We start from the raw sequence: 22,586 nt of genomic DNA, 5'->3' as shown, positions 1-22,586 counted from the left end.
AATTTGTCTTTTTTGGCAATAACTGCAGAAAATTAATGGTAGGATTTTATTCATACAGGCAACTAAGGAAATGAAAAACAAGACAAGCTGCCTGCGATTTCAATTTTCCTAGGAACAATAAAAATAGGTGCGATGGGCTGTCTCTTCCACATGTCTCTGGGTTCAGTGCGCCAAGATACACAAATACTTGCAGCCACACAAAGGGAGGGGTTAAGACAAAATGCAGCAATTCATTTTAATACACTTGGCTACCAATTTGCCAGCAGTAATCCCCTCTTACACATATCTCTTTACAGGATTATTAACTATCGAGCCAGAGGGCAACGATTAACTGAAGTATTTCCACTAGCAGTTAAGTCTTCACAGTTCCACTGCCCATGCCAGCATAAAATTCAACCAATAAAGATAGATCAGTTAATGGTCAAAGTATAGCAAGTGGGCTGAGGTCTTGAATTTCAACAAAACATATGAGAGTTACTGCAAATGCAAAGAAAATATATTACATTTTTTTACCTATAGATGGCAGTCTGATCGTAGCTATATGTGGCCCTTATTAGAAGACGAGTGATGTTTGCCAAAACAGTCATGATGTCCTTTCTGTTTACAGGTGACATTGTGGAATGAATCACAAAGTTCTCTGGTCGTAGAACTATCATTTTGGTGTGCTCTGTCAGTGGATCAAGCTCAATTCCTTCAATACCATCACTTATGAGGATGCCATTACCCTAACAAAGAAAACGAGGGACAAAGCATGTAAACAAATAATACAATAAAAATTTTCCCTCAACTAGTTCTTTGCTCGAAAACACTTTCCACCTGAGAACTATGCACGAGGCGTTACAAAGTTTTAGTGAATGGTATGGCAATCTAGTGAAATCCACACTGAAAACAGAACAATAACAAAACATCTTTAATGTAAAATAATCAGAGAGAACAAACAATGCCAAGTCAACGGTTTAGAGAGATATGGGCCAGATGCTGGCAAATGGGACAAGATTAATTTAGAATATCTGGTTAGCATGGATGAGTTGGACTGAAGGGTCTGTTTCCATGCTGTACAGCTCTAAGACTCTATGACTCTAAGTATGACTCTACTTGAATATTTAGAAGGTTTTAAGGAGGCACTAAAGGAGAGAGAGTTAATGAAGACGTGGAGGGATTGGGGGTGCGAATTCCAGTGAGCGAAGTCTATAAGGAATAACAGCCAATTATAGAATGAATGGATATGCAAAAGGTCGTAGGCAGATAAAGAGTGATCAGGATGTTGTGTTTCCCAACATATAGTGTAGTATGTGCCATAAAAGTGTTCAAACATAAGGAATGAGAAATTTAAACCTGAGACATTTTAGAATCAGGAATTAATGTAGGTCAGCAAATGCAGGAGACATTGGTGAGTAGGACTTAAAGTCATACAATCTTAGAGCTGTACAGCATGAAAACAGACCCTTCAGTCCAACTCATCCATGCTGACCAGATATTCTAAAGTAATCTAGTCCCATTTGCCACCATTTGGCCCATATCCCTCTGAACCTTTCCTATTTATATACCCATCCAGATGCCTTTTAAATGTTGTAATTGTATGCGCCTCCAGCACTTCATCTGGCAGGTCATTCCATACATACACCACCCTCCACATCAAAAAGTTGCCCCTTAGGTCCCTTTTAAATCTTTCCCTTCTCACTTTAAACTTATGCCCTTTAGGTTTGGACTCCCCCACTCCAGGAAAAAGACCTTGTCTATTTACCCTATCCATGCCCCTCATGATTTAACAAATTTCATACAAGATAGCTTTAGATGGATTGTAATTTGTGAATGATATACAATGGAATTTGAATCTAGACTCTGCACAATTGGGTGTCCACTGCTTGGCAATCATGCAACTCCATAGTTCACATCACATTTCCATACACTCTGCTCCGACTCCACACTGGGACTGGACCCCCAAAATCTCATCTTCACTAACCAAGACTTCCAATTCCTCAGCCCCGAACACCTCATCTTCACTATGGACATCCAATCCCTGTACACTTGTATCCCCCATGTAGATGGCTTAAAAGCCCTCCGCTTCTTCCTCTCCCACAGGCTCAACCAGTCCCCCTCCACCAACACCCTCATCCGCTTAACAGAACTTGTCCTTACCCTTAACAACTTCTCCTTTAACTCCTCCCACTTCCTACAAACTAAGGGGGTGGCTACGGGCACCTGTATGGGTCTGAGCTATGCCTGCCTCTTCGTAGCTTACACAGAACACTGTTACACCTGCGCCATCTCTCACCTCTTCCTCCATTACATTGATGACTGTATCGGCGCTGCCTCATGCTCCCATGAGGTGCTTGAACAGTTCATTAACTTTACTAACACCTTTCACCCCAACTTCAAATTCACCTGCACCATCTCCGATACCTCCCTCCCCTTCCTGGACCTCTCTGTCTCCATCTCTGGTAACAGCCTCAACACCGACATCTATTTCAAACCCACCGACTCCTATAGCTACCTGGACTACACCTCCTCTCACCCACCCTCCTGGAAGAATGCAACCCCCTACTACCAATTCCTCCACCTCTGCCGCATCTGCTCCCAAGATGGAGCGTTCCACTCCCAAACATCCCAGATGTCCTCCTATTTCAAGGACCTCAATATCCCCCACAATGTGATCAAAAATGCCCTCAACTGCATCTCTTGCATTTCCCGCATTCCTGCCCCCAAAACGCCTCCCCCCAACAAAAATAAAGACAGAGTCCTCCTTGTCCTCAAATACTACCCCACCAACTTCCACATCCAGCGTATCATCCTCCACCACTTTCGTCACCTACAATCCAACCCCATGACCAAAGATACATTTTCCTCCCCACCCCATCTGCCTTTCGTAGGGACTGCTCTCTCCACGACTCCTTCGTCCGCTTCACACTCCCCCCTAACCCCACCACCCCAGCACCTTTCTCTGCCACAGCAGGAAGTGCTGCACCTGCCCCTACACCTTCCCCCTCACCTCCATCCAAGGCCCAAAGCAAACTTTCCATACCCAAACAGGGGTTCACCTGTACATCCTCCAACTTGGTCTACTGCATCCATTGCTCCCGATGTGGCCTCCTCTGCATCAGTGAGACCACGTGTAGACTTGGAGACCATTTCGTGGAGCATCTATGCTCTATACACGATAATCGCCACTTTCTGGTCACTAATCATTTTAACTCCCCATCCCACTCCCTTTATGATGTATCCATCCTGGGCCTCCTCCAATGGCACAATGACACCACATACAAAGTGGAGGAGCAACACCTCATATTCCGCCTCGGGAGCCTACAGCCCGATGGCCTAAACGTGGAATTCACCAGTTTTAAAACTTCTCCACCCCGGCCTCATCCCACGTCCAAACCTCCCTCTCATCCCTGCCTCCTTGTCCTGACATAACCTGTCCATCTTCTCTCCCACCTATCCGCCCCACCCATCCCACTGACCAATCCCCACCACCCCCTACCTGCACCCACCTATCACCATCCCACCTACCTTGCCCCAGCCTTACCCCTCCTCCCTCTATTTATTTCCCAGATCCCTTCCCCCTCCTCAGTTCTGCAGAAGGGTCCCGGCTCAAAACATCAACTTTTCGACTTCTCTGATGCTGCCTGACCAGCTGTGTTCCTCCAGCATCTGCCGTTCTTGCTATCTCTGAGTGACTTATCTTGTACCTACTGGGTTCCAGCAAAGACTTAGAATTTACTAGTTTAAAGTTAACATGTTTAAGTAAGATTTGGTTAGCTCTGGTTGAGCACTTGGAAACTTTTCTTTTTTCAAATTCATTCTGAGAATGTTAAACATAGCACAGCCAGTAATTAGAGCCTATCCCGAGCTGACCTGCAAAGGTAGGATGAAAGGCAAAGGTTACATTACTTAAAAGGCCATGAAAACTCCCAGCGTATTTCCAGCAAACAGATCCACACCAATTTTCTAGCTCTTCTGCTACATTCCCTATTCAATTTTGTATCTTGGAGATATGCCAAGATGACACACCATGTCTTTTGTGTGAAGAAGATGCATTTACAAGTGCTTTTTAAAATGTCTGCTCTTTATGCTGCTGCAACCTTTTGCTAGCATTTACTTTGCTGTTGCATCATGAAGTGTTCCGTTATGTAATCTCCTCTGGCCTTCATTCTATTCATATATGTTTGCCTTTATTCTTGCCTCCCCCTTCTACCACTTTCACAAATTCTCACATTTCTATCTTTCCTCAGTTCTGATGCAAGCTTAACAACCTAAAATGTTAAATCTGTTTGTTTCCACAGATGCTACTGGACCTACTGAGTTTTTCCAGTACTTTTTTGTTCTTATTTAATATCTGTGTGGGAGTTGTTGCCATGGTTTTGTTGGCCACAGGATTGGTTGTAGAGGTACGGATACTGTTCAACATATTTTCTCACTGAATACCCAAACTGCGTTGTTTCTAAGAGCACTTCCATTAACACATCCATTGCTGGCCACCAGACTTGTAATACACGACCAAGTCTTCCTCTATTTCATAAGGCCTCTTAGTTTTTAGCTTCGAGTTCGCTTCCTGCCGAACACTGTCTGTTACCAATTCTGCCTTTGATTCCTTGAGTGAAAAGATTCATGGTCATGAGTGAAATGACTATGATCACACAGTGATCTTCAACGTTGCAATTCGCTAGCTATCACTAACAATGTCGAGGACAAAAGTACAGCGAAGCACATTACACGCACACAGTCTTCGATGTTGCAATCCAATACACTATCGCTACCACTGTCTAGGATAGTGGTGCAGCTAAGCATATCAACTGCTCAGCTGTGTAAACCAGTGACAGAGTCAACATGGAAGTTGAACTGAACTTTGGACAATCGGGCCATGCAGGGATCTGGATAGTGGGTGGTGCTGTCAGTGTAGCCAGCAATTACTGATCAGTGCAAACAGTGAACTTTCCAGCAAGAGATGAATGTACCAATGTTAACCAGTGTAGATGCAGCTCATGCTTCCTGCTCTCCAGCAGAGTATGTATGTTCAGTTTCTGACAATGGAAATGATGATAAAGCAATTGGCTGTTCACTTCTTTCAATGGCCTATGAGGGTAACAGCTTCAATCTGGTTTCCTGATGCAACTGTGCTGACATACATTTCCAAATGCGGGTTGAAATGCTTAAAAATTGGTGCAAATGCTATTTTTGCCTTTAACATGCCAATTACCGTTCACTGTGTGCCTGTCCGTTTCCATTGTTTGACTTTCTTCATTAGCATCGGAAGAGGCTCGGCAATCTCAGTGCAGGTTGGGACAAACTTGTGATAGAAGTTGGTGGCAGCCAGGAACCATGCCAATGCTTTCACATTAGATGGGATTGGAAATACGTGTGTGGCTTTGAGGTTATCTTGAGTAGCATTTACTCCAGCTGCTCTCATTCTGTATTCTAAAAAGCCACTCTCAATGCTGCAAATGTGCATTTGTCCTCAGAGAGCAGCAAATCATGCTGTGCAAGTCAAATTAGCAAGAGCGTGATAACTTCTGAGCATGTTCTGCTTTATTTCTTCATTGGCTAAAGAACCTGTCAAGGAGGCCGAAATTATCTTCTGGAACACTACAGGTCATGAACTTAGTCAATAGGGCTTTCTGTGCCACTGAATCACACATTAGAAATTAAAAATAAAGCTGTAGAACATTAGCTTTGCACCACTATTGGCATCTATCACATTGACAAGAACTATGAAGTCATGGCATACTGCTGATAATTCTGTAGGAAGGGAATATTGTCTATAATGAAATCTTTGTTGAACTACCTTTAGATTGATGCAGATAACCAGGATTCAGCTTACAGATTCCAGTTCTGTGCAGATTATGATCTACAACTCATCTGCGGTCTTGAAACTTCTGACCCATTAAAAACCTGACCCACCTGCAGAAAAAATACCAAGGAATCCGCCATGCTGATCTACACAATGACGTCAGCCAGGTATGGGGTGATGAGTGTGTAACCAGGATTAGCACGTACCCTGAAAAAGCCCTGGTGAATGCCCACAGATAGGGTCGGAAATCCAAGAATTGGATCCCAGACACCATTTTTAAAGGGCTCCCAAGCCAACCCAACTTGGAGAAAATACAGTACCACAAAACCATCTAACTTTGCCATTTTGGGATGTACAATGATTTGATATTCATGGCAACAAGTTGATTTGCTCAATTATATCATCTACTCAAGTCATTCCAGTTCCTGTGACACTTCAGCACAGATTGCATTTTGCAACCATTTCAAATTTTGTGAAACTGGAGAACTGACCTTCCAATACAAGGAACATAATACTATCCCTTAATCTCCCCTCATCTGGTATATAAGGAAGAATGCTGTTGTTTATAGCATCATCAACTGGGCCAGTTGAACTGGAGCCAGTTAGGTTGGGAAGAAAAAACTGAGGCTGAACAATAGACTACCTTTAAAGATGAGATGGTTTGGATAAAGTCAACATATATTCTCTCAAAAGGGGAAGATACTGCAAAACAAATCCAGAGTTCAAGGGATAATGAATGAAAAGACAGAACTTAAGATAAATATCATAGAATCCTGACAGTGTGGAAACGGGCCCTTCGGCCCAACAAGTCCACACCGACCCAGACCCATCCCCCCAATACCCACCTAATCTACACATCCCTGAACACTATGGGCAATTTAGCATGGCCAATCCACCTAGCCTGCACATCGTTGGACTGTGGGAGGAAACCCGAGCACCCGGAGGAAACCCACGCAGACACGGGGAGAATGTGCAAACTTCACACAGTCACCTGAGGCTGGAATTGAACCCAGGTCTCTGGCGCTGTGAGGCAGCACTGCCAACCACTGAGCCACCGTGCCGTTCCCAAATGTGTGGTAAAATATGTCTGGTAAAAAATATAACTGTGAACAAAATGTTCAGCAGGGAAGTGAGAAAGCAAATATGAGAAACAAAGAGGGGTTACGAAAAAAGACTGACAGCTAACTCAACAGAAATTTTAAAAAATCTTCTATAGGCATGTAATAGTTAAATGGTGGTAAAAGGAGGAATAAGGATAAGCAGAGACCAAAAAAGATTTACACATGGAAGCGGATGGCATGGCTGTAGTACCAGGCCATAGCGACAGAATCTCAGTCGTTAGAAGGGTTTCAAATTGATGAGGTATTGGATAAGCTGTGGGTACTTAGAGGTGATAAGACACCTGGAGCAGATGAGATGCATTCAAGGATATTGAAGGAAGTGAGAACTGAAATTGCAGAGGTTCTGACCACAATCTTCCAGTCTTCCTTGTAATTGGGTGGTAATTCAAGAGGACTGGAGAATTGCAAACATTGTTCAAATAAATTTGCAAGGATAAGCCCAGCAATTACAATCAAGTCAGCTTAACTATAGTTATCAGGAAAATTCTAGAAATAATATTTTGGGATAGAATTACTAGTCACAAAGAGAAATATGGGACAGCCTGCATAGATTTCTAAGGGAAAAACATTTTTAATAAACTTGCTAGAGTTCTATGAGAGGTAACAAGGGAACATTGATCAGGGTAATTTTGTTGATGTGGTGTATAAGGACATCCAAAAGATGTTCAGTACAGCAAGTGTAACAGGCTTGTGGGAAACGTTATCACTCATGAGATAAAAGGACAGCAGCAACATGAATACAAAATTGCCTTGAGTGATTGAAAACTCAGAGTAATGGGTAATAGTTATCTTTCAGACTGGAGGAATGGTCATAGTGGGATTCCCCAGTTGTTGGTATTAGGACCTTTGATTTTCCCACGTTATATTAATGACACAGATTTTCAATTATAGGGGCCAGTTTCAAAATTTGTTGAGAATACAAACCTTGGAAATAACGTGAACTGTAAAAGGGATAGCGTAGAACTTCAAAAAGAGATCATCAAGTTGGTGGAGTGGGCTGATAAGTGTGAGGTGATACACTTTGATAAGAGGATGATGGACAGACAGTGCTAAATAAAGAATTCTACTCGAAACTGTCAACAGGACCAGAGAGACTGGGTATATATGTGCATATATCATTAAAGGGGATCCAAGCAAGATAGGTGGAGAGAGTGACAAATCAAGCTTAAAATGTCCTCGGATTTATTAATAGAGAGGACAAGGGCAAGGAAGTTATGCTGAACCTGTATAAGACAAAATATATGCAGTATAACAACTTATATTAGACCTCAGCTGGAGGACTGTGTACACTTCTGAGTAACACACTTCAGGAAGGATCTGAATGTCTTCGAGAGAGTCCAGAAGTTGCTTACAAGAATGGTTCTGAGGATGAGATGCTTCAGTTATGAAGATGGAGAAGTGGGACTGTTTTTCTTGGAGAGGAGATGGCTCGGGGAGGATTTGAGTGAGGTTTTCAAAATCATGAGAGGTCTGAACGGAACAGACAGTGGGAAACAGCTCCCACTCAAAAATGTATCAAAAACAAGAGGGCACGAATTTGAAGTGTTTTGCTGGAAAAGTGAATACGATGTGAGGAAAAGAAAATCACAAAGCAGGTAATTATTGATTGGAATGCACTGCACGGAATTGTGGTGGAGGCAGGGTCAATCAAGAGAGCTTTGTATAATTATTTAAATAAAAATAGTGTGCAGGATTACAGGAAAAGGTGGGAGAATGGGAATGGTTCTCGCTTAGAGAACTGTACAGTCTTGACATGCAAGAGGTCCCGCGTTTAACTCCCGGATGAGCCCAGGTTTCTCGCTTCACTTTCAGAGATGAGATGGTGGTGCGTTGGTTAAGTTTCTGGACTAATAATCCCAAGTCCCAAACTGATGCTCTGGGTGCATAAGTTCAAATCCCACCGTGGCTGCTGATGGAAACTGAATTCTGATCATTTCAATTAATTTTGGACGGCACGGTGGCTCGTGATCAACACTGCTGCCTCACAGTGCCAGGGACCCGGGTTCAATTCCACCCTTGGGTGACTGTCTGTGTGGAGTTTGCACATCCTCCGGGTGCTCTGGTTTCCTCCCACAGTCCAAAGATGTGCAGGCTAGGTGGATTGGCCACGCTAAATTATCCATAGTGTTCAGAGATGTGGAGATTAGGTGGATTATAGAGGGATAGGTCAGTGTGGACTTGTTGGGCTGAAGGGCCTGTTTCCACACTGTAGGGATTCTACGATGATGAATGGTGTTAAGTCATGGCGTGTATTCAGAAAGCCAGATGATGGATCAAATGGTTTTCTTCTGCACGACACCAATTCTGTGATTCATGTCATCGATCACTTTTAACACTGTATAATGACATGTTTAATCCACCTACAACCTACCTTCCATCTCAATGCCCATATGATACAAACTTCAATTATTTCATGTTTTATTCTATTGTTACAATTCATACTGCTCAAAAAGAATATTTTAGAAAGTGAATGTAGGGAAAAATACACTTAATTATTTGGTACGTGACTAATTGAAGAACTCATCCAGATTTTGCAGGCAAATTAAAAAGTGCTCCTTTTTCTTGATGTCAGTGGTTGCTTATGTGTATCTGGGGACTCTTCTTTGTTCTGTCTGCCATTGTTGAGTGCCATTAGAGAAACAAAACTAATCTGAAAGCAAGCGACAGCAAACTGGAAATGAGAGAGCAGAAATATTAAGAAAAAATAATTTTAAATAAAGCTCCCACATAGGCAGATTGTGGTGTTTCATCTCTGCATATCTCTGAGGAAAACAACGTAATAATTAGTAACAAACAAAACTCATCAGCAAACTTCCTGTGAATCAAAGACTGGGAAACATGGGAAATCACTAGCTTTCCGAGTGTCTTCCTAACAAATTGCTTGTGACAAAATCCCTCAATGGAATGACAGACTTTGAATTTCCATGGTAAGAACGGTCCTTTGCTAAACAGGTTCATGACAAACCAGGCTCATTGTGCAGCCAACCTCCACTGCTGCAGGCTCAGCATTAACATGTTGGAAAGGCAGAAATTATAATGCACATGACCAAGGTGTCTCCCTTCTACAGAGTGAGTGGCAGACGGTTCAGCCTAAATTCGGCAGATGAGGAAGCAATCGTTTGGCCTTCAGGGATTTGCATTTGCTAAACAAAATAAATCATAATTTTGTGCTGAGATACAGTCTTCAAGTTTAAACTAAGATACCGCAAAGGTTTGTCTTTGGTTTCGTTGAACGTTGATCAGTTTAGTGCACTGGAACTGTGATCTTTCTGAAAACTAAAATAATTGAGTCAACATAAAATTGAAGAATGTCAGTCACAGGGTTGAGTAAAGGTGAAAAATAACAATGGTAAAGGTAGCTGCTCAAGTTAGATACTTTGAAGCCTTGATGACGGGAGACATTGAAAGGCCTGTGATCTCAACTTAGCATTCTTTAAATGATCTGTTGTTTTACTACTCACAATGGTATACCCATGCTGTCTACACTCTCAGGAAGAGAACCTTTCATGAGTTGAACTGCTGAAGTCTTCCCTTTGTGACCTGCACAACTCCATCCAGTGATTACACTTCTTTTTTAATTTCATAAATATACTTTATTCATTAAAAAAATCGTTATATACAAACATAATTACTAGAGCAGTTCGGTTCTATACAGTCTTTGCATACATAGAAACAAGCAAATGTTGGAGCTCAACTTTTCCGACATTTCCAACGAACAAACCCAAGGTTTTCTTACTTACACAAGATACTACTTACATATATTTGAGGCACCGGGAGGGTCTGATAATTGAACAGACCTCCATTGTACTTTGGCCAAAAGGGTTTAGACAGCGACCTTTCCCCACAGCACCTTGGTGACAGCTGCCCCAAGCTTTAGTGCATCCCTCAGCGTTTTGTCCTACACCTTGGAATGGGCCAGTCTGCAACACTCTATTTGAGGTCAACTCCTTGCTCTGGAAGACCACCAAGTTTCGGACAGACTAAAGAGCATCTTTCACCAAGTTGATAGTCCTCCAGGCACAGTTGATGTTTGTCTTGGTGTGGGTCCCTGGACACAGGCCCTGGAGCACAGAGACCTCCATCACGGAGCTGCTCAGGATGAACCTCGACAAACACAACCGCATCTTTCTCCAGAACTTCTTTGCAAAGACACATTCCAGAAAGTGGTATATGACAGTCTCTACCCCACTACAGTCGCTTTGTAGGCAGCATGCTGTAATGCAGAGACTCCAGGTATACATTAAGGATCTCACAGCTAGAGCCCTTCCCTCCACCAGCCAAGAGACATCTTGGTGCTTGTTGGCAAGTTCTGGTGATGAAGCATTCTGCCAAATGACTTTGACAGTCTGCTCAGGGAACCACACGACAGAATCCACCCTCCTTTTCCCACAGGGTCTTGAGGACACTATGTGCTGACCACTTCCTGATGAACTTGTGGACAAAGGTGTTTTTCTTTGCAAATTTCTCCACAAAGGACAGGTGATGTGGAACAGTCCAACCACTTGGAGTGTTGTTCAACAACAAGGCTAGTCCCATCCTTCGCAACACAAGGGACATGTAGAATCTCGGTATATAGGGAATCTTGGTGTTTGCAAACTGAGGGTCTACCCACAGCTTGATGCAGCTGTTCACATAGGTCAGGATGAGGGCCACGATGGGGACATTCTTCCCTCCCTCATCTAGAACTTTGTACATGGTATCCCTGCAGATACAATCATCTTTGATCTCCAGATGAAGCAGAAGATGGCTCAGGTGACTGTAACGGCACAGGTTCAGGGAATGGGCCAGACGTGCACCACGTTAAACAACAGAGACAGTACCTCACACCTAATGACCTGGGTTTTTCCCGGCCATGGAGAGGGAGCGGCGCTCCCAAATCCCAGTTTCTGCTTCACCTTGGCAATACGCTCTTCCTAAATTTTTGTCCATGCCCCAACCCTGCTGAATCATATTCCCAATCAGGTAATTTGTCCTGACGGTGAAGCAGATAAAGGATCGTTCGCCCAGTTTCCAAAGAACATGGCCTCGCTTTTGCCTTGATTTACCTTGGCTCCCAAGGCCAGTTCAAATTGGTCGCAGATGCTCATGAGTGTGCGCACAGACAGCGGATCTAAGCAGAAAACAGTGTCATCATTCATGTACAGGGAGGCTTTGACCTCTAGGCCTCCATTTCTCGAACAGTCACCCATCCCAGGTTCACATCCTTCCTGATGGACTTAACAAAAGGCTCTGTACAACACACAACAAAGCAGGGGACAGGGGGCACACCTGCCTGACTCTGGATCTGATTGGGAAACTTTGATTCCCACCCATTGATTGAGACTGCACTAACAATGTTGGTGTAGAGCAGTTAGATCCAACTGTGGATTCTCTCCCCAAAGCCCATTTCGGACAGCGAGTGTGCAATACCCTGTCAATGGCCTTCTCCTGGTCCAGGCTGATGAAGCAGGTATCCATGCCCCTGTACTGCACGTAGGCAATCGTATCCCTGAGGAGCACAAGGCTCTCAGAGATCATCCTGCCCAGTACAGCACGGGTTTGGTCAGGGTGAATCATCATTGGTGGTCCCTCACAGACGAGAATGACTCTCTTCCACTCTCAGGGTGAGTCCACAGGTTGCTGCACAATGCAATATGGCTTCTGGGAGTTCTGTTACACTTCGGGCAGAAGGTGGTCATGGGAAGGGGCATTGGCGCGCTCCTTACACTGTTTTCACCTGGCTCCCGCCTTTTTTCCAATGGCAAGTCTCAAGGCAGGTGCTCGACACATTCCTGGATACTCCTCCTCCACTTTGGATGGTCTTGAACCAGTGCTTCCGAGGTGGCTGTGGGAATGCCGCACTTCTCCTTGAGGGTATCAGTGAAGCACTTCCTCTGTCCACCTGGTACTCGCCTGCCATTTCATAGCTGGGAGTACAGCACCTGCCTGGGGAGTGCCGGTCATGCAGATGACCTGACCAGCCAATCGTAGCCAATCAAGGGCGGTCAGTGCCTTGATGCTAGTGGTTGTTGGCTCAGCCAAGGATGCTGGGATGAATCACTGATCAAAGAGCGCACTGACCCGGTTGGTGATCATTCTCAACATGTGCTACTAATATTATGTAGTGCGCCTCAGAGACATGCAGAGATGAAACACCACAATCTGCCAATGCAGGAGCTTTATTTACAAATTTGTTTTACTAACACTTCTGCTCTCTAATTTCCAGTTTGCTGCCGCTTGCTTTCAGATTAGTTTTTGTTCCTCTAATGGTATTCACTAACGGCAGACAGAACAAAGAAGACTCCACAGACACACATAAGCAAACACTGACCAATTAACTGCTACACTCCCATCAAGAAAAAGGAGCACTTTTTAATTTGCCTGCAAAATCTGGATGAGTTCTTCACTCAGTCATATACCAAATAACTAAAATGTGAAAAAAATGTTTATTTTCTTTCCCTGCGTTCACTTTCCAAAATATTCTTTTTGAGCAGTATGAATTGTAACAATAGTATAAAACAAGAAGTAATTGTGGCGCCGTTGAAAGAAAGGAAGAGGAAGGAAATAAGGAAGTGCATGGGAGGGAGGAAGGGGGAGTGGAAGAGGAGGAGGAAGCGAGGGTGGAAGCAAGAATTGATTTATTTTATACAGCATATTTACATATCTTGAGACATGTGGACAAAAGAAAAATACTGCCGATGCTGGACATGTGAAATAAAAACAGAAAGTGCTAGGGAAACTCAGCAGATCTGGCAATATCTGTAAAATGAGAAAGAAGAGTTAATGTTTGAAGCCCAAAGCCTCTTCTCGGATATAAAATATTAACTCTCAACAGAGATGTTACTCGACCTGCTGAGTTTCTCCAGCACATCGTGTTTTTAATGTGAGACATCTGAAATACTTCAAATCAAAACTCAATTTGATGAATGCCAGGTAATTGTTCGATTGGTATTTATGGAGAGATGAAATTGGTCAGTCCACTAGGAGATGGCTGCTGTCTTCCTCCAGTAATATCATGGCATCTTAGTCAACTAGTATTGTCTCAATTTATTATGTCGTCCAAAAGATGGTTAGTAACACAGCACTCCAGCACCCTTTCAGTACTACACTGAATTGTCAGCATGGTTTATATGTTCAATCCTCTAACAGAAGCTTTCTGACTGAAAGATCAGAGTGTAAGATTCATACGTTCTTTTCGTTCAGATCAATGAAGAAAGGCAAAATATACCTCAGTGTGATTCGATCAATGCCTAGCTTATTTATGAATATTGACCCAAGGCTGTGATAATGAAAATGAACACCACTCATAACTGAAGAATGATTTTATGAGGGGAAAAAAAATGAAGGATTACTTTTAGCATGCATCCTGCATTACAAACAAAATTAATTTCATATTATAGCATCCAAATGGCCAATATGCTTCCGAATAATTTTTGTTTCATGACCATTTGAATAAGTACTTGAAAGTAACTGTACTCTGCATATAAATAAAAAGTTAGAAAGAACAACTGGCCTCTAATTTGGAAAAGACAAACAAAGTGAGTTAGAAATACCAACCTCCAGGATGACTTGAGACTTTTGACTGTGTGACAGAGGTCCTGTGGAGTCAGCAGAGATGGTGAAAATCAATTTCCCTCCATATGCTGTCAGCTGCAGTCAGAGAAGCAGAATACAACTTTAGAATGTTCTCTCTTTTACTGATTAAAATAAACACTTCAAATGTTTTTCTACAGCATTTCAAAATTTGAGAATAAAATCCAATTTAACCTCTGTATTGTAATTTTTCATATAAATCAGTCTACTAAAGTATTTGAATGTAAACTTATAACTTTGCTCAATTATGCATCATATAACAACACATCATACTGTAATAACTGAGACAATACAAAGATCTTGAACTGAAATTTGTGCACTAATGTGTTTACAACTCTCTTTTCAAACGATAACTTATACAGCACCGTAAGAAATTAAGGCCACCATTTAGTCTCCACTAACAAGACTCCATTGAATCCTTGCAATTTTTCAAATATTAACAATTCTTTTACACTTGGAAAGTGGTGTGATTTTTAAATAATAGTTCAGAAATTTGAAGATAAGCTCCAATAATAATTGCTCAGTTGACAATTTGACGGTTTGAGTGAACAGAGGTAATCATTTTGTCATCATATTAAAAGAAAATAATGTACTGTGGGTTAAATGCAGAATGAAATGATGTTGGAGGAACAAGAACAAGAGGGCACAGACTTAAAGTGATTTCCAGAGATGTGATGAGGAATAACTTTTTCCCTCAGCGAGCAGTTAGCGTATGGAAACCACTGCTTGGAAGTATGGTGAAGTCAGGTTCAATTGAGGAATTCAAGAGTGCATTAGATGATTATTTCAATAAAAATAATGTGAAGGGAATGAGGAAAAAGCAAGCAATTTGCAACAGAAAATGATGCTCATTTAACAAGCCAATAGAGGCACATTGGACTGAATAGCCTCTTTATACACCGTGACACCTCTGTTATTCTGTGAAATTAACAAGCCTCAATCAGGAAATATGACGCATAAACATGCTCAAACCCTCACATTCACATTCATTCATACACGCTCAGTGATGAGCTACTTAACACCTTGTTAAAAATGCCCTGGATAAAGATACGATTAAGAAAAGGCAGACGGACAACATGAATACATACAGGTATAACGTGTGTTTCGTTAATGCGAATTGGCTGTAATGCAATTGATGAATAGTGGACGCTGTTTGGATAACGCAAACTTCTTGTTGTACAGGTATAGCAATTTTCTATAGCAATTTCCCTATAATGTGATTTTCTATGGCAATTTCCTATAGCACAATTTTCCATAGTGCAAGGTCACATAACAATGCAACTATCGCATTATAGGAGAACTACCTGTACAGGTAAAGAAGACTGCTTCAATGAAATGCCACTATAACTTGAAGATATACGATTTTTCCTCATTGTAATTAGATGGACAAGGAAATAGAGAGGCAGAGGTGTTTAGAGCAAAAGGCCAGACAACTGATAACATGGTTTCCATGGGAAAGGTTGGGGAGTGCTACTTGTACAAGAAGCATGAGTCTGAGGAATAGAGAGTTCTGCCAGTTTGGAGGGATGGAAAAAGCGATAAAGATAGGATGGGGGTTGGCATTGTACACAAAAACGAGAATTATAAATTTGGACTGGGAGCCAATTAAAGACAGCAAGTTAGGTGACAAATGAACAGAAAAGGCTGTTGTCAGCATTTTGGATAAGCTAAATTTCCCTAAAGGAATCTTCTCTAAATAAAACTGGTCAAGAATCTAGGAGACTATCAGAATAGATAAATCCAGAGGTAGGTTTTGTCTAAGGAATTCAGCAGTAAGTGGACTGAGGTGAACATGAAAGTGTGTTCAGGTCAGGAGCTTATTTCAACAGGATGGTGGAATGGGGTGGCAAATTTATAAGCAGTTTGGTTCAACCTTAGGCAGGAGCCCAAGATAGGGTCATACAGTATAAAGTTTGTGGTCAAGATGGCTTCAATCTTCCCAATGTTTAACTTGGGGAAATGGCAGCACGTCCAAAATTGGATCCTAAACAATCTAACATTACAGAGGCGACAAATGGGTATCACTGGGTATATTTGTGGAAGCCAATCCCAAATCCTTGGATTACAATATCAAACCACAGCAAGTTAGATGGAAACAGATCCTTCAGGATCTCCTGGGTTTGCAAAGCCATTGTGGGAGATGCTGTGATCACATTTAGACAGGTGGAGCAGAATAAAGAAAAGGTTGATTCAAAAAACAAAGGGACTCAGAGTGATTCTTGTTTGAAGTGCGGGGGTGGGTGGCAATAACAATCATAGGAAAGAGAGGGAAGATCACTCATATCGAAGGATGTATTTACAAAGGCAGCCAGAAGACTGCCAGGGAAAGAAAGCTGAGTTGTCAGCAATTTTGTAGGAATAGATGACAGAAATTAGGAAAGGGATCTTCTCAGGTTAAGTACTACAAGAAGAGAAAAACCTAGAGTAGGCACAAGATCAAGACTTGGATTAGGGAAGACACGGATGAATGCTTGATTTGGTGAGCAAGGTGAAAGAGGAGAAACATTAGAGATAGATAATTATTCGGAGCTTCTTACAATTTTAGGAGGTGGGAATGGGGCAGACTATGCAGGAAAGTGACTAAAGTTATCTTTTTGCTCCAGGCACTTTTGACATAATGTGCAGTTTAGTATAACAGAACAATTGAACTTTTGTTCTTCAGAAATAGGAGAATTATCTGTATTAAAGTAAGCAACAGAATACTTTCTTGGCAAAGTATATAATTTTCTTCTAATTTTCATGATACAAAATGTGTCATAAGTGCCATAGAACTAAGTGCAAATTTTTGGATTGCTGAATGGACAGATCTTAGCAAAATAACGGCCTGATCAGTCACACCTTGCTGTAAAGACCTTGGTTAGGGAAGGAGATAAGAATATTTCTACCACAGTGATCCTCTGCTGAAGTATACGTGTGCAAACATTACAAGAAGAGGTTGAGCATCAACTGTACTCTCCTATGTAGTGAAGTAGCCTAATGGGTCAAACATGAAACCTGACCACATGGACAAGGCAGCAGCAGATACCTGCCTTGTGAAGAGCTCTAATGAGGTGAGAACATCTTAAGGAATGGCTGACAAACTAGAAAAAAAAGAACAACTGCACATTTTGATACAACTTGTAAATAAAACACAGTTTCTAATTTCCTACTTAATGCATAAATAAATTATCTTAAGACCAATAGTGTGGGTTATCTCCTCTGGGAAATTACATATGACATACTGGAACTTTAATGTTAAATGTGAGCCAAAATAAATTGCTATGTACTTCTTTAAAATAGCAAATGTTAAAATGGACCATCAGGTCGACCATTTCACTTGGTAAATCTACAACATAAAGTGTAAGAAGTCTGCACATTCTTAGTTGGGAGATATATGCAAGATTTTCTCAGGATGTTGGTTCAGCATGTCTGAAATTTACAAAACAAACCGGAAATTAAATCTTTAATGAAATATCAAAACAAAAATGTTTTTGCAAACATTGCAAACTTCCTTAAACAGGATGCAGATACGCAGCTCAGTCTACTGATATCTTCATCGATCTACTATGATTAATAATTCAATTAGTTGTTTAGTCTTCACTATTTATTGTTATGAGAAGTAATTAAATCACAAGCACTTAAGGGGAGATGGTGATGTAGTGGTAATGTCACTTGGCTAGTAACCTAGAAGACCATGCCTGTTCTCTGTCGACACGGGTATTACTGACTCATAACGAACATGCGTCTTCTGTCTACTATCCTGGAAGCTGAGAAATCCATAAAAGGCCAGAAAGTGTTGTGCAAATATCTAAGACAGAAAGCTCAATGGAAGTCTGGAATACTGCGCTGCATGTGTGTGTGTAGCTCATAGAAGCTAACGATCCGTTGGACTTCATGTGCTTTTTCAGTCAGATCCCCGACTGAGATGCTGAGTTCTCATCTGCAGCAAGTCGAAGCATACAAGCAGAATGTTTGTGAAATAGAAACCTATATGCCTCCAATCTATAATTTTTTAACCCGCCCCTTTTAATGTGCAACTCTAAGAAGAGGGCAGTCATTACTGCTTTGCAGGCCTCTACGTTTACATCAGCACTCCACTTTCCTTGTCCAATTACAGATCCACGCACTTGAAGGGTTATTGCAGTAGTGAAGGTAAACAGACTGTGAATCCAGTCCTGAATCCAGAACTGCAGGTAATATGAAAACATGAAAGGAACTGGTGAAGCATTCTGCACCAATAGTGAAGCAACTAATGAATTCCTTGCTTACTTAAAGAGAGTTTCTCAAGAATGTGGTCACACACGAAAACAAGTTTTTGATGTTGCTGAGACAGATTTTATTGGAAGTGCGGGGTACAAAGAACATACATCTTCAAAGAGGAGATGACAATGCTGAGATTCAAATTTACCAAAGATCATTTTACTCTCCTGCTAGGTTGAACCACTGCATGGGCATGCAAATTGAAGCCTTTATTCGTATTCCAGTCAGAGACGCTAAAGGCTCTAAAGTTTATTCCAATGCACATTTGCCTGCCATTTGGTCTTCAAATAAGGAAGCCTGGATGACAGGACATTCTCTCAAGAGTGGTAGCGAGAAGAATGGAAAATAAAGAGTACAACTCTAAAAGATTTGCAGGCTATGGGTGAGTACATGTATGAGTCATTTACGGTGGCAGATCAGGTTGAGAGGCCGATCAATAAAGCACACGATATCCTGGGCTTTACTGAACATGGAGGTTATGCAGGACCTTCTATAAGACACTTGTTCAGCCTCAGCTGGAATACTGCATCTGTTTTGAACTGTAGATTGTAGAGAAGGCATGCAGGAATCAGACAGAGTTGAGAGAAGACTGATGAGAATGGTTCCCAAGGATGGGGAATTTCAGTTATGAAGACAGACTGGACAAGTTGGGCTGTTTTCCTCAGAAAAGAGAATGCTGAGAGGAGAATTGGTAAAGATATTCAAAATCACTACACAGAATAGGGGAAAATTGTTCGCATTAATGCAAGGATTGGGAACAAAAGGGCACAGATTTATTGTAACTGGCAAAAAACAACAGGAGATTAAAAAATTTTCACATTGCAAGGGACTAAAGTTTGGAAAGCATGGCCTGAGAGTGTGGTAAAAGTAGATTTAATTATGGAAGTGTAAAGGAAATTGAAATGCTATTTGGAAGAAGCAGAATGTGCAGGATTTATACACAAAGGTAGGAGAACAGCACAAGATAATTTCAATTAGAGAGCCAGTGCAAACAGAGCAGGCTGAGTGACCTCCTTCGGTGCTATAATAATTCTGTGAGGGTGAAGTCCAGTCAAGTGGAGTGTTGACTTTTTATCTCTGACTGAGCGCAAGGTGAAAGCATTCTACACAGTATCTCATTCACTCTTCACCATGACTTTGAATACATCCCATCTCCCATGAGCTTCAAGTATGATCAATGACCACTGAAACCTACCTCCACTGCCCAAATTTCAGGTCTGGACCTTTTTTTTAAAACCCTCAGGTCCCATTTACAATCCACAGCTGGATGTCCAACTGCAGCAAAAGAAGTGAACTCTCTGACAGTGCTTGGTTAAAAATCACACAGCAATTAGCTCAAAGGGAGGGTTTTTCACATGGTCTTGAGGGCTGACTATCGGTAGACCACCATCTTCTCAAGGGCAACTATGGATGGGCAACAAATAATCTTTCCAGCAGTACCCACATCCAATGAATAAATATTATAAAGAGGAATAAAAGCAAAATACTGTGGATGCTGGAGGTTTGAAAAACAGGAAGTGCGGGAGAAACTGAGTAGGTTTGGCAGAATCTGTGGAGAGGGAAACAAAGTTCGCATTTTTTTAAATTCTGAAATGATTATTCTCAGAACTTAGAAAGGAACGCTGGGAAGTGCTCAAGGCAGCCATGACTTTCCTGGTGAGCTCTGAGAGACACTTCTGCTCCACTCAGACCCCCATGGGAAAGTTTACAGAGCAACTTCTGCCAGGTGGGATGAATCCTGTCCTGTCGTTTGGAGTCCTATCGATGCAATTCAATTTATATGCATTTATAAAGCTCTCAACTGATTTAGGAGGATGTGATAGGGGTAGGGCTAACCCTATTGCTTTATTTCTTTATCTTTCAACTAAGTACTAAGAAGGACTATAATGGTTAACTTTTAACTTGTTCCTCATTTCTTTCTACCTTGTTCTTAGTTTTGGTACCTATTGACTTATACCTAAGATGCCACTGGGTGCAGCAACATTGTAAACTTTTCACTGTACTCCCACACTTTTGTACTTGAGTACATGTGACAATAAAAGTCTAGTCTAATCATCCACCACCAAATCAGTAACTTCAAAATCTCCATGAAGCTGGAATGCCATAGGTTCACTGCCCCCACCCACATTCTGCCAAGTCCGTTAGTTAAAAGCCTGAGGAATGGGTTCCGCCTGACACTAAAAATAAATGGGGTGATAGATGAATCTTCTACCAAAGAGTAGCCCACACACTGTAAAGACAGAGGTGATCTTTCTTTAATTCATTTCCCCATTCTGAAATTTTGCGGGATATGGCTTCCAAGACATGAATTATAGGTGCAATCATTCTGGAATTGCAGATCATTCATTTAGACCAAAAGAAACTTTTCCACATCTATGCCTTCAGTTCATCACATGTCAGGAAGCCATTCTGCATTAAATTCAAGTTCTGTATAATATTGGAAGTTTCTCTGTCCACCCCTTAGACTTCTCTTTGCTATGGAAGCATCTGGAAACGAGCACGTTTTGGTTGTCAAAACGTGCGTGTATTTTTTTCCAAATAAATTGTATATAAAAGAAATTGGGAGTTCAGCCAATTCAGAAAATCCTGACTTTCCTGGTCTTGTGTTTGCTGTAAGGTCAGCGACTGGAGGAAGTTGATAAGGTGGGAGCGAGGCTGGGTGGGGGAGGTAGTATGAAATGAATGGCAGGGGTTAGAGAGGTGAATAAAGAAAAAAATTGCTTAATTGTTGTTATATTCTTGGCTGCCTGCCCAGCATCATTTTTCTCATTTCTTTAATATTCTTTAATGCAGGCAGGGACCGAGGTTGCAAATTTCTACTTCAAGAGCAATTTGCTCTCTAACATACACATTTCAAGCTAAGGAGCCCTAGAGCCAGAGAAAAGCCACCAAAAATCAAAATTTAGAAAGTCTCAGAAACAGCCCTCAAGAATAAAAAGAAATGTTGAGCCCTGATTCTGAGTATGGTGACTTACATGCCTCATCAGTTCTTCCTGAAAAGCTGGATTTAGAGATGTATGAACCTTCTTGGCCTCTGTTTTCCACAACAATATTGCATGGCTGAACTTCTAGTTCTAAGATTCACTGAATGCCATTCCCATCACGTTCCTGCCTGCCCCAACTGACCAGAATTTAATACACAGCAGCAAAGGCTTACAGTGGCCCACCTGCCCTTGTCCAATCTAAGGCCTTTCAGTCACCGATTATTGCCCATTTAAAGGCCACACCACCCATCTTCAATGTTGAGCTTGACAGGATGGTTCAGGGGCAACTGTCATAGAGTCAGACAGCATGGGAACAGACTCTTCGGTTCAACCAGTCCATGCTGACCATAATCCCCAACTAAACTAGTCCCACCTACCTGAGCTTGGCCCATATCTTCCCAAACATTTCTTATTCACGTACATATCCAAATGTCCTTTAAATATTGTAACTGTACCCGCAACCACCACTTCCTCTGGAAGTTCATTCCACATACAAACCACTCTCTGTGTAAAAAAGTTATTTCTTGTGTCTTTTTTAAATCTTTCTCCTCTCATTTTGAAAATATGCCCCCAAGTCTTGAAATCCCCAACCCTAGGGAAAGGACACTTGGCATTCACCTTATCTATACCCCTCATGATTTTATAAACCTCAATAAGGTCACGTCAACCTCGGATGCTCCAGCAAAAAACGTCCCAGCCTATCCAGCCCCTCCTTATAAGTCAAATCCTCCATTCCCAGCTACATCCCAGTAAATCTTTTCTGAACCCTCTCTAGCTTAATAACAACCTTCCATTAAGATGGCAACCAGAACCAGACATGGTACTCCAGAAGAGGTCTCACAAACGTCCTGTAAAACCTCAACATGACGGCCCAACTCCTATACT

At 41.8% G+C, this 22,586-nt stretch overlaps 1 protein-coding gene across 1 annotated transcript in view; it reads right to left on the bottom strand.

Annotated features, from left to right (window-relative positions):
• The window catches only part of LOC109914682 (laminin subunit alpha-2-like), a 378,683-nt gene that overhangs the window by 208,447 nt on the left and 147,650 nt on the right, over nucleotides 1–22,586 (bottom strand). The window contains exons 13-14 of the mRNA XM_048597042.1: nucleotides 14,443–14,535; nucleotides 514–725 (exon numbers count right to left, since the gene is read on the bottom strand). Coding sequence (XP_048452999.1) covers nucleotides 514–725; nucleotides 14,443–14,535 — 305 coding nt within the window. The remainder of the gene's footprint in view (nucleotides 1–513; nucleotides 726–14,442; nucleotides 14,536–22,586) is intronic.

Source organism: Rhincodon typus, chromosome 5 (genome assembly GCF_021869965.1).
Source record: "Rhincodon typus isolate 14 chromosome 5, sRhiTyp1.1, whole genome shotgun sequence".
NCBI classification, from domain to species: Eukaryota; Metazoa; Chordata; class Chondrichthyes; order Orectolobiformes; family Rhincodontidae; genus Rhincodon; species Rhincodon typus.
The sequence above is the reverse complement of the archived record's forward strand: the minus strand, read 5'-3'. Positions and strand labels throughout refer to the sequence as shown.